The sequence below is a fragment of the Triturus cristatus genome, chromosome 5_1, assembly GCF_964204655.1.
Source record: "Triturus cristatus chromosome 5_1, aTriCri1.1, whole genome shotgun sequence".
NCBI lineage: Eukaryota > Metazoa > Chordata > Amphibia > Caudata > Salamandridae > Triturus > Triturus cristatus.
The window spans coordinates 704486464-704499178 of NC_140587.1; the positions used below are offsets into that span (position 1 = coordinate 704486464).

Here is a 12715-nt window from a genome sequence, read left to right on the forward strand (position 1 = left end):
AACACCGCAAGTCACATCTGCTGAAAAATTGACCTGTGTCACTACCTACAGTACTGTAACAAACTCAGTCAAGAAAATCATCAACAAAAACTGGCGTATCATCACGTCTGGCAACCTCACTTGGTCCAAACCCATGTTTGCCAATAGACGAACTCGTAACTATAAAGACATTTTGGTACACACACGTCCACCAGACGTCAAACCTAATCCAAGTCAGAGTACCTTGTGGTCCCTACCCCCAGTCACTGGCCACTTCCCATGTGGCAATTGTTCTGTTTGTTCCTTGACGGAAACTACCAAAACTGTCATCTTATCACCAAAATTGACCTGGACGATGAGACAACATACCAACTGTAACACGACACATGTAATTTACATGATAACCTGCCCATGTGCTCTTAGGTACATTGGAATGACTTGCCGTAAGATCAAACAAAGAATATGCGAACACCGAAGTAACGTCAAATGCGGACGAGGAACTACCATATTGAGTTCGCACTACATTGAACATCCACACACTGTCAATGAACTGAGATGGATAATTCTTGAAACACTTGTATCCAAAACATCCAATGCAGAGAAATTACTCTTCCAGAAAGAACAAAGATGGGTTCACCGCCTTCAAACTAACATCATGGGACTGAATGACGATATTCCATGGCTGAGTATGTCATTGTAAACAGAGATAGGGCTTACATCACACCTCTACATTGCATCCCAACTAGGCTAGGTTGAGAATTCCCCCCCCCCCTATTCTCCACGGTATTTAGAAATATCGGGTCTCTTCACACTCCATGTGATACTCAGAGCCCACCATCAGCTCATTGTACTCTCTATATACAACGAGAAACTACAACGATAACGGCTGCTTTAACATCTCACCAACCATATCTGTGCCCATTCCACATTACTGAATAAAGTTGTAAAGGCACTATATTTCATCCCATCAGGGCTAGGTTGAGATTCCCACCTTGCCCCCCTTTCTCCACGATATTTAGAAATATCGGGTCTCTTCACACTCCATGTGATACTCAGAGCCCACCATCAGCTCATTGTACTCTCTGCATACCACGAGAAATTACAACGATAACGGTTGCTTTTACACCTCACCAACCATATCTGTGTCCATCTCACATGACTGAATAAAGTTGTATAGGCACTGACACGGCCCGCACCAGTCCTCTTTCTACTTCAGCTTATCTCACTATTTAAGACACACCCCTAGCCTTCATGTGCATACAGGAAACCAGAGTCAGCACAAGTCGTAGCGGACCAATGCGGTACGGAGCCCTCTACTTCAACACAACCATGAAGACACGTAACGTTATTCTGTTGAATCTCCCTTGTAATGTGCGGTCTCTTCTTGTCTTTATTTGCATAGTATTAACGCTGCCTGTATCTTCGTACGGAGCTCGTACTGTGAAAATATCAGGTATTTTTCTTTAGTCAAATTGAACGCCTAGTCTGTACTAGAAGCATATTAGAATCAGCAGCTTTCAGATGACTCCTCATGAAGCGCGCACTAAACTTCACCATTGATGCTTTACGTGTTTAATTTAACATTCACAGCCGCAACCTTAGACAAACGCAGACAGAATAACCCCTAATCGCCTCTGGTATTGCTCACTAAGGGTCTCCTTGCGGACTAGCACGTAACCACTAACATTATATACTGCCTTATTCTCGAGCAGTCCTACCCGCCCCCGCTTCATGAATAAATATTTGATGTATGTCTAATATTTGTTGTATGTCTAACATCCATCTACCAGTCGCTGTCTCCCCAGGGCATTGCGATTTAGGTTCTCCTAGTAAGAGCGATAGTTCAAAACTTCACTTGCTGATCAAAATGTATACCAAAAGTATATAAAGGCTTGCCATTTATAGTTGCTTTCATATTGTTCAAATTACGTAAATTTTGCAGCTCCTTTGGCGATTTCTACCCCTTACAATTACTAAGGACGCTCTTATCCACTTCCCCTCTTTTTCCCCCGTTTTTTTTCTGTATATAGGTACTAATCCTGACGAAGTCCATCTGAATTGACATTGGAACTTCTACATGTAATTGATAAAAAAAAAAAAAAAAAAAAAAAAAAAAAAAAAAATTCACTTTATTCACCTGAGGTCCTGAAGAAAGCTCCCTGACCCTCCTCTGGGCTTTACAAGAGCTGAAACATGTCGACCGTTCACTACGTTTAATATCGCAGAGGATTCATCACAAATCCTATCTGCAATTTGACCTTTTTAACGCTTCCCAAGCACCTATCAGAATAAAGACTTTTTTATAGGTAGCATGAGGAACACTTCTTTTTAATCACTCACTTGAGCACTCCTCACTTTTTTATTTTATCATTTTTTTCCCTGATCACTACTGGAGAATTCAGTGGTTCCCTCCGGGTTGGAGGATGCATGGAATAAACCCAATGATGATGCTATCACGTATTTAAAGGCGGAGAACCAAGATATACCGCCCATACATATCTTGACGTGATTGAGGGTTTTTTACCTATATCAGATACAACCACCTGAACCCTGGTGCCAGCAACAAGTGATCCATTCTCCCTTGATTATTTATGACTAGCTGGAAGCCGTTTGGATCACAGCTTCTTTTTCCCTACTTTGATTGTATCATCATTCCATTTGCATTTACCCATTCCATAAATACAAATAAATATATGTTAATAAATATATAAATATTAAATACCTTAGCAGCAAAGTTATATACATGGAAATATGAATCAATGATTAGCAAATAAAAAACCATAGTTCCTAAAATTGTTTTTAAAATTGCTATAACAATTAATATGTTAAAACAACGTAAAAAACATTATAGTTTTCCAATTAAACTTATTTCATGACATTTTTGCATAGATGCAGTTTTATGGAACCGGTTCAACTTGGTTTGTCATTGAAGCTATGTTTCCTGTCGTGGGCTGTCCCCAAAAATAAAAATATGTGTAAAGTGCTAGTGCCGAAATATAACCCACTTTCTCAAAATTGGGAATAGAGTCCTAATAGTGACCTTTAAATAATGTAAACAACACCTCTAAATGTGCAAATAACAAACTTTCTAAAAAAAACAATGTATTAATGGTTAAGGTCAAGCGGCAGCCTTCATTATTTTATTGTACAGTGTTCATTTATATTTGCAATCCTCCGTTCATCCATTGTTTATAGCTGCAGCTGGGTTATCGGTTTCTATGCATCATTTTATAAGACCAGACTTAAAACCGTAGTTTAAAACTGAAGATGTTTTCCTAGATGATCATTGACACCACCCATATTATATTCTGGGCTTTGGGAGGGATCAGTTATATACATGTATAAAGATCTTCTATGGTGTTTAGACCTCCCGGGGATTTACTATCGAGATTTAAAATATATCTTGTTTCTAATCTGCGCAGTGCACCCTCTCTGTCACCTCCCCTTCTATTTTTTGGTACAGAGTCTATGAGATAGTAGGGGAGGTGTTGGAGGTAATTGTTATGGACTTCTTGGAAATGTCTGGCTACAGGGTAGGTTGGATCTCGATTTGTAATCGCCCTGAGATGTTGTAAAATTCTTTTATTTGCAGGGAGTTTAGTACTCCCTACATATCTTAGATTACATGAGCATTCTGAGATATATATAGTGTGGTCAGTTTTAAAATGCAGAGAATGTACAATTTCCTCTTCTTTTTTGCAAAACGGTGTTTTGTATGTTTTTGTATTTACACCGTACTGACAAGCCTTACAGTTTTTACATTTCATGAAGCCCTTACTTTGTGTAAGCCACATTTTTTGTTCTACAGCCTCTGGGCTGCTCTTGACTCGGCTGCCTCTCATGGACGGAGCCCTCCTGTATGTTATCCCCAAGGTTTTGGGTAAAGTACCTCCTATGACAGGGTCACTTAACATTATTGGCCAATTGCGCTGTACAATATTCTTTATAGATTTGTTTTTCAAATTGTAAGCTGTAATGACTCTCAATTGTAGTGTTTCTTTTTGATTTTTTAGATCGGTTTGTTTCGGTTTTAGAAGTGCATTTCTATCTAAACTCTTGGTTTTATTGATGGCTGCATCTATGGTCCTACTCTTGTATCCCCTTGCTAGGAATCTGTTTTTACTTTCCAGTTGTATTTTTTGCAAATCGATGGGGTTGCTGCATATTCATTTAATTCTCAGCATGATGGGATGGTGGAGCACAACTGGAACTAGCACCATAGAAAAAAAAATCTATAAGATGGCACTAGGCATTTAGCGCTAGCAACATTACACCAGAGGCTAGAGAGTGACAGATGAGGCATGAAACCACACATACAGAACACTATGTTCTTAAATGAATAAAGTAGCCCCAAACATATGTAATGAGAACGCTGAAAGTCACTCAGGAGTTCTTGGACTTGATAAAGGTACTCGTCTAGTGGACCTGTGCCTCTACATAGCCACAGAGCTCCTCTGTGACTTGTAACATCAAGATCACATACTTATGTGTGCGTGTTTGGGGGGCAGTGTTACTTAGCAAGATGGGGTCTAGAGTCCCGATGCCAGAAAGAAGTGCACATGCTTTCACTATAATCGCCAAGCACTGAGAGTCCCATTGCAAAGAAAGAAGACTTAGGAGATACCAAGTATCAGGCGAAGGAGACAGCTACACAACAGTAGTATGCAAACAGCGCTATGTTGAAATGTGCTAGAACAATTCAACATTTTAATTATCTACCGGTAATTCCATTAATCTGAGTAGATTCTTTCTCATTCAATTCATTAAGAATAAGTAATGACCAGAAGGTGTATATCATTACATCACCCAAATCCACCACTACGTATATGGCAAATTCTTCATTAGATCTAAACGGCAGCAGAGTCAAGGAAAAGTGCAGAGGGCTTGTATGATACAGGGGATGTGTTGGAGTATTACTCATCTGTTTCTGTTTAATCCGTTGTAGTGACGGTAGGGTCATTTTCACAGGCATCTTTGGCTTGCAGAAAGCGTCAGTACTGACCCCGCCCCCAGCAGGGGGACCACTAGCTCATTAGCGTTCACTGCTGGTCACTGCCTGTCATGGTGTCCATTGCTGCTGCCTGCTTGGTTGGGGTTGAAAGTGCGCATGCGCAGCATGGGATTAGTTTACATGTGCGTCATTGGGCGCGAGCAGAGGGCGGGAAAGGCTTGTGAGACTTCTGGCACTTGTGGTGCGGCATGATAATCATTTGTGACGCATGTGCAATAGACTGGGGGTCCAGGAGTGTGAGGGGCCCACAGTACACCAGTTATGGCCACCTTTTAGTAGCGTGTAGAATAGAGGGCCACATTTTCCTTGCATGTGTTAGGTCCCCTGCAGGCTTGTTGCAGTTCTGCACTGGCGGCTTTTTCCATTTGCTTTTTTTCTGACTGGGATGCGGTTTTATATATAACAGGCTTCTTAGAAGACCCTTCCCGTTTTCAGAAAATATCAAACTGAAGGGAACTTTTATCGAAAAATAATAGTCTTCGAGTGTAGCTGGACTTCCCCTCATTGAATATTCATTCACCAAGCTCTGGTCTCTTTGCAGACAACGGGAAGCCCCCCGCGTTGGTGACCAGCATGATAGATTACAACATGCCAATTACCATGGCCTACATGAAGCACATGAAGCTGCAGCTACTGAATGCACAGCAGGACGAGGTAAGACAACTGCCCTCCAAGTTATGTCATCACCATTGGAATATATGCCACGGGTTGGAGTTTTCAGCGCGCGAGCACTGGAGAGCCTCAGCGGACGTGTCTGAATGCTTGAAAAATAGGCGCTGACTTTATGTTACTCCTGAAAAAGAAAAATATGAAGCCTGGTGTGTTTTAAAAAAAAAGATTATTTCAATTGTGTTTGAGTGAGGTGTGCGTGTGTGTTCCCTCTGAGGTAGAGCAATCCTGCCACGTTAAAATGGAAACCATCCAGAATTATTTGCTTTTTAATACAAAAAAGTGCCTCCATGAAGGTTGTAGGCGATGGCATGTGTACTGAGTGCAAGGTAAAAATACGTTTGAACTTAAAGAGTGTTACCATCAGCAGTCTTCAGATAGATATTCTACTTTCAAACCTTTGTGAGATTCTAAAAGCACTGCACGGCATCCGGCATGATAGCTCGCAAAACTATAGTGTGTTTCTCCTGCTCCAGAGATCACCCTGGCAGTGCCCGTGCGTGAACTACCAAAGTGATCGAGTGATGATAGCTGTGCCGAATTTTTACCAAGCGTGACCAAAGTGAGTGGGCCTAACTTTAGACAGGCAGGTTTTAGGGGCAGTACTCTCAAGATTTTTTATAAATAGATCCGCAATGTCAGTGTCATCAACAGATCCTCAGGAAACAACTGCAAGATGCCAGGGGCTGTCATCATCACCACTATACGCATCATGCAACACACACACACGCACACACATATGCACCATGCACACCGTCCGACACACAATCGTGCACCATGCATTCACAAACAGACATTTACACCACATGGACTCATCAGACTGACATGCGCAGAAGGATACATTCACCTATATATACAAAGTAGGGTGACCAGAGGTCCCGGATTTGCCAGGACAGTCGCAGCATCCCGACACTTTCTTCGAAAACACAAAAATGTCCCAGTTTTTAAGGCAGGGACAGGTGAACCTCCACATTAATCAGTGTTGTGCAGGTTCACATTTCAACCGGCCCTCTCGAGACAGAAGTTAACTTGGTTTAGACTCTCCTGCAGTGCTGCCTCTCCTTATTCAAGCAGCACTGCAGGATTTAATGAGGTCCGAATCAGGGCTGCAGAGCCCCTATTTCAAGGCCGAGCCAACCAGCAGTCGGACCCTGGAACTCTTCACAGGGAGGGAAAGTAACAAAAAAGAAAAAAAAATAGGGACGTTATAGTTAGTTGGACATTTCACTCATACAAAACTAGAGAAATTTGGCCGATATAGTTAGTTGAGCGAACTATAACTCGCGCCCCCACAATGCACTGCTGATGATGTCGCATATTACATCACTCATGACATGGTCAGTGACATCACTGATGAAATCACTGATGACATCTCAAATGACATCACTGATGACATCATCCACTTAATATCTGATGCACCTCCTCACACCCTAATATAACCTTTCATACACCTACTCTAAAATGCAGACTACCATTCTTGAAACCATAGACACACCAATACCAGTTAGTACATACCCACTCACTGATTCATAGGTCTACAAACACATCCACTCACCCATACAATCACTCATACACGCAGTCACTCATCAATACAGCCACTGATATATGCACTCATACACCTATACAAATACTCACACAGCGCCATTCACCGCTTAGAGTTACTCACTTACCTAGTCAGTCACCCAAAGAATCAATCACACTGCGATTTACTTATTATACAGATATACACACACACCACCTCACTTATTCATACAGATACTAACACATACTTATGCTTTTCTATAATCACTGACACAAGCACACACTCATCCATACAGCCACTCTCACAATCACTCACTCTCACATATAGTCACTTATATGCTCCAACACTCACATATACTGCCTTGCACATATGTAGTAGTTACTCACACATGTACCACTGAGACATCCATTCACTCACCAACACAGCCATACACACACTCACCCACCCATACAGCCCCTCACAATGTACTCATGAACTCATTCACCCAGTGAATCGCCTACTTACACATCCATATAGGGAGTCACACACCCCACACCCACCCACACAGACACTCAGGCACCCATACAGGTACTCAGCCAACCAATCATTAACCCATATAGACAGTCATGTAGCTACTCACCAACCCATGCAGTCACTTACACACCAAGTGAAAGACTGCTACAGATATTCACACAGATTAGACACTAACCCATGCATTCACTAAGACACGTTTAATCACTCACTTATACAGTCAGTCACGCACCTACTAAATCATCCATTCAGACAATCATATACCCACTCATTCCTCAATACACCTTGGCGTATTATATATATATATATATATATATATATATATATATATATATATATAGCATACTTAAACTTTTCAGAAACCCACTGTCACTGGATGATGTCATCAGTGATGTCACTGACCATGTCATGAATGATGTAATATGTGATGTCATCAGCATTGCATTGCGGGTGCGCGAGTTATAGTTAGCTCAACTAACTATAAAGGTGACATTTCTCTGGTTTTGTACGAGTGAAATGTCCAACTAACTACAACGTCCCTGAAATCTGTGGATTTTTCTGTGAATTTCTAAGGTTTTTAAAAATGCTAATTACTAACTATAACGTCACTGAAACCTATGTTTTTTTCAGTGAATTTCTAAGGTTTTTTAAATGCTAATTACTAACTATAACGTCCCTGAAACCTATGTTTTTTTCAGTGAATTTCAAAGGTTTTTCAAATGCTAATTACTAACTATAACGTCCCTGAAACCTATGTTTTTTTCAGTGAATTTCAAAGGTTTTTGAAATGCTAATTACTAACTATAACGTCCCTGAAACCTATGGTTTCTTCAGTGAATTTCTAAGGTTTTTTAAAATTCCAATTTCTAACTATAACGTAGTAGTCGCGTTAGCAGAGTGGTGCAGAAAGGGGGCTGGGCCTCTGGGCACCGCTCAGGAATTCCACTGCGTAGGACTTACAGGAGGTACCAGGAGGGCTTCTTGGCCCTCAAAGTCCCTCAGGAGTAAAGTGGACTTCATCCCCCAACCCGCAGTGTGCCAGGAGGTGCGTTTGTCCAGTGGTGGAGAAAGGGGGGAGTGGCCTCCAAAGACCTCTTAGCAATACCACTGTGTGGGACTTACTGGAGGTAACAGGAAGGGTAGATGGCCCCCAAGGACGTCCTTGGGGGCCAACTACCCCTCCTTTTACCTCCAGTAAGTCCCACACAGCAACATTGTTAAGTTTTCATAGGAGGCCACGCCCCCTTTGCCCACCATTCTGCAAACGTGCTCCCTGGCACTTTCTTGGATGGGGATTAAAGTCCCCTTCGATGCTGGGGGTCCTTAGGGGGCAACTAGCCTACCTGACACCTCTAGTAAGTCCCAGATAGTGAGATTGCTGAGAGGTGGACACAGACAACGCCCCCTTTCTGCACCACTCTACTAACACGCCTCCTGGCATGCTCTTGGTTGGGGGATGAAGTCCCCTTGCCCCCTGAGGGTCCCTCGGGTCCAACTAGCCCTCCTTTTATCTCTAGTGAGCCCCACACAGCTGGATTGCAGAGAGTAGTCCGAGGCCACACCCCTTTTTACACCACTCTGCAAACGCGCCTCCTGGCGCACTGCTGCTCAGGGGATGAAGTCCACTTTAGTCCTGAGGTCCTCAGGACACAAGAGGACCTCATCGTCCCACCAGCAGTGCGCCAAGAGGTGCATTTGCAGAGTGGTGTAAAAAGGAGTGTGGCCTTGGACCACCTCTCAGCAATCCCACTGTGTAGGGATTACTGGAGGTACCTGGTGGGCTAGTTGACCCCTATGGACCCTTAAGGATCTAGGGGACTTAATCCCTCAACCCAGAACGTGCCAGGAGGTGCATTTGCAGTGTGGTGCAGGGAGGGGGTGGGGCCTCAGGTGATATGCTGGCTTTTTTTCTCAGTTATTTTTGTTAGAAGGGGGGCTGTGTGGCCCCCCTTCTCTCAATATTTTATGGGTCTGGCGACCTCATCCCCAGGGCCTGTGACATTTTTTAAAATTATTATTTTTTGAAACGGGAAGGAGGCCACACGGCCACACGGCCACCCTCCCGAGGCCGATTTCGGCCCCGGTGACCCCATCCCCCGGGGCTTGGCCACTTATTTATCAGTTTAAAAAAATAATTTAAAGGAGGGGGTCGCGCGGCCCCCCTCTTGAGGCCATTTTTGACCCCGGGGACCCCATCCCCCGGGGCATTGCCTCTTTTTTTTTGTTTATTGTTTTCACGGGGGCAGCATGGCCCTCCCTTCCCTGGGCCACTTTTGGCCCCAGGAACCCCATTCCCTGAGTCCTAGCCTCATGTTGGGGACCGCAGGGGGAATCCCAATGTCCTCACGGTCCCTGCCGGCTCCCCGCCTCCTGCGGGAGCCGGCATTGCTTTTGGACAAAGGGAGCTGCTGACATGCAGCTCCCTTTGCCCAAAAGCAAATCTACTTTGCTTCATGGAAGCGAGAGCAGGTTTCCTGCTCTTGCTTCCATGAAGCAAAGCAGTGTTTGCCATGACAGGCCATAGCAAACTGCAATGTCCTGGGGGTGGGCACTCCAGGACATTGCTGGAGCCAGCCATGGGGGGGTAGCAGTCCCCAGGGCCATGTAGGGCTCCTGGAGGGGGGCATACGGAACCCGCCCATAATTAAAGTTTGCCCCGGGAGGTGGCGGTCCCCGGGGTTTGGTGGGGCCTGCGAGGCCCCCCGCTCATAATTACATTATGCAGGAGCCACCCCACGCATTTTTTAAGAAAAGCCCCGGTGAAGTGACGGTCGACGGGGCTGCGGGAGCCCCCACGGGCCTCTGCATAACAATCAAATATTGCTCCGGGACCTGGCCCACCCGGGGGTTTAAAAGCAACATAGCGCGGGAGACCGGGCTTTGTTTTTTTTTCTTTTTTCAATGGGATTCGCGGATCCTAGGCGAATTCTGCTGAACATATGTTTGGCCCTGGGGGTCCCTGTGGGATCCCCTGAACAGGCCTAGGGGGAAAGTGTGTTTCTACCCTGCCCCTATATCTTGGTTTTTTTCACCTTTTTTCTTGTGACTCGGTTCTAATTATTGAAATTCTCAGGAAATACTGAACGGATTTACACCATTTAAATCAAAGAGTACACTCTGGACAAAAAGCTACATCTATGCCAAATTTGGTGTAATTCCGTTCAGCAGTTCGGGTTGTAGCCGCAACAAAAGTTTCCTATGGAAATTAACATGGAGAAAATGCCTTTTGGGACCCCCCTTTCTTCTCGGCCCCCGCTTGACGATACATAAAATATCGGGGCTGTTTTCTGCTGAGGCTGCTAAGTAAGACAGGAGTTAGTTTCGATCATCATTAAAATGGCGTCTGAAATGAAAAATGGTGCCGCAAATGCTAACTTAAGCACAATGCTAATAGGAGGAGTCGACCGAAAATACTTTCCAGTCCGACAGACCCCCATTTTAGCATTTGCTAACTACTTTTGCTGCAGTCTACAGCAATAACTCTCTGCAAGGCACAATAACTAACATGATCGAGTCTGGACATCTAACAACAATATTCGAAAATGCCCTCGTCTATGGACATGATGTCTTGATATCCTGTATCATCATAGCGGTGGACTTAGCGTTTTGGACCGGAACTTTGGGACAAGGTGTTAACATTTTCATACAACAAGCACAACAGGCAGGAAGGCAATGTATGCATAGACAGCATGTTAAGATGATACCAACTGTTGCTACTAGGAAAACGAGTATTTTCCAACCCCAGGATGTGAAAAGACTCCAGAACCAACCAGAGAAAGTCCAGGTACCATTCTCTTGATGAATGTCAGATACAAGCTTGTGCAACTTCTGTATTGCAGCATATACATTTGGAGCGTGGTCCGGTATGTATACACAGCAACTACTGCAGATGCCACTGCATGTCCCACCCCGATCAGCAAGGATGATGACTAACACCCTCCGGTTTTGAAGGGCAACGATTCTCGTAGCCTGGAGCTCAGCTGTAACAGTAGTCAAAATTCCAGCTGTTGTATTTATTACTCCTTCGACCACCCTGGTGAGGCGACGAATATTAAGGCTATTGGACATAGGGCCCAAAAAAGGAACAATACCCTTCATAGCATCAGTAAATTGCTGCAAATTAGTGTCTGTCTGATCAATGTCTTCTGTATTGATGACCCTTCTAATACGGGATAGATGGATATCCCTACGCTGCAATTGATGATCCTTATTGTAGGTGGACGGTGCTATATACACCGAAGGAAGGAGGGAAGAGACATAACATATGCTGGACCACCCGCTAGGAAGCCACACATAAGCTTGGGACCCACAAACAAAATACACATTATGTGGCGGAAGTAAAGGTGGGCTATTGGTCGTGCTCAACTTATAAGTATAATTGCAAATACTCTTTCCCACATCAACATTCCCAAAGCCTTGAACACAAAAACTGGCTGTTGTGTTAACTACTGGCACCCGTATTGCCTCATCCTGAGTAATATTGCACATCTGAAAAGACCTAAAGTATTCAGTATCATTGAAGCCCAGGAAGTCCAGCATTTCATTTTGAAGCCATGTTACAATTTCTTCAGTCTTGCATACTTTCATGCAGACTGTAGGAGACAATGTATCAGGGGTCCCTTGCTCTCCTGGAATAAACCCTTGGTGAACACGTATATATTCGAACACAGTATCATAATCAGCATATGTCATATTCATGGCATCAGTATGGAAATTAATATTCACTATGGTAAACAGTTGGAACCTTGCCTCTCAGCTCCCCAGGTAAGAAAACGGTAGGTCTTCATAACAAGGAGCTTTAGAGAGAGAAAACCAGCCAGACCGCCCTCCACTCATCAATCATCAATACAATAAAGGCCTGGCTTTGAAGAGAGTAAATCATTTTTTCTTCTCAGGAAAGGCTTCTCATGTGAGGATATCTACCTCCAACCAATCTCTGGCAATATGTTCAGTTTAGGCCAATCCTAGAACACCCAATTTAAGTGTCTTAACAATAAACTGCAATCAGTCAATCCACATATATG

General features: G+C 43.7%; 1 protein-coding gene across 2 annotated transcripts in view; it reads left to right on the forward strand.

The window, feature by feature from the left end:
- The window catches only part of NOL4 (nucleolar protein 4), a 666365-nt gene that overhangs the window by 300481 nt on the left and 353169 nt on the right, over positions 1-12715 (forward strand). For both annotated transcript variants that reach the window (XM_085605684.1, XM_085605683.1), the window contains exon 5: positions 5532-5644. In XM_085605684.1, coding sequence (XP_085461810.1) covers positions 5532-5644 — 113 coding nt within the window. The remainder of the gene's footprint in view (positions 1-5531; positions 5645-12715) is intronic.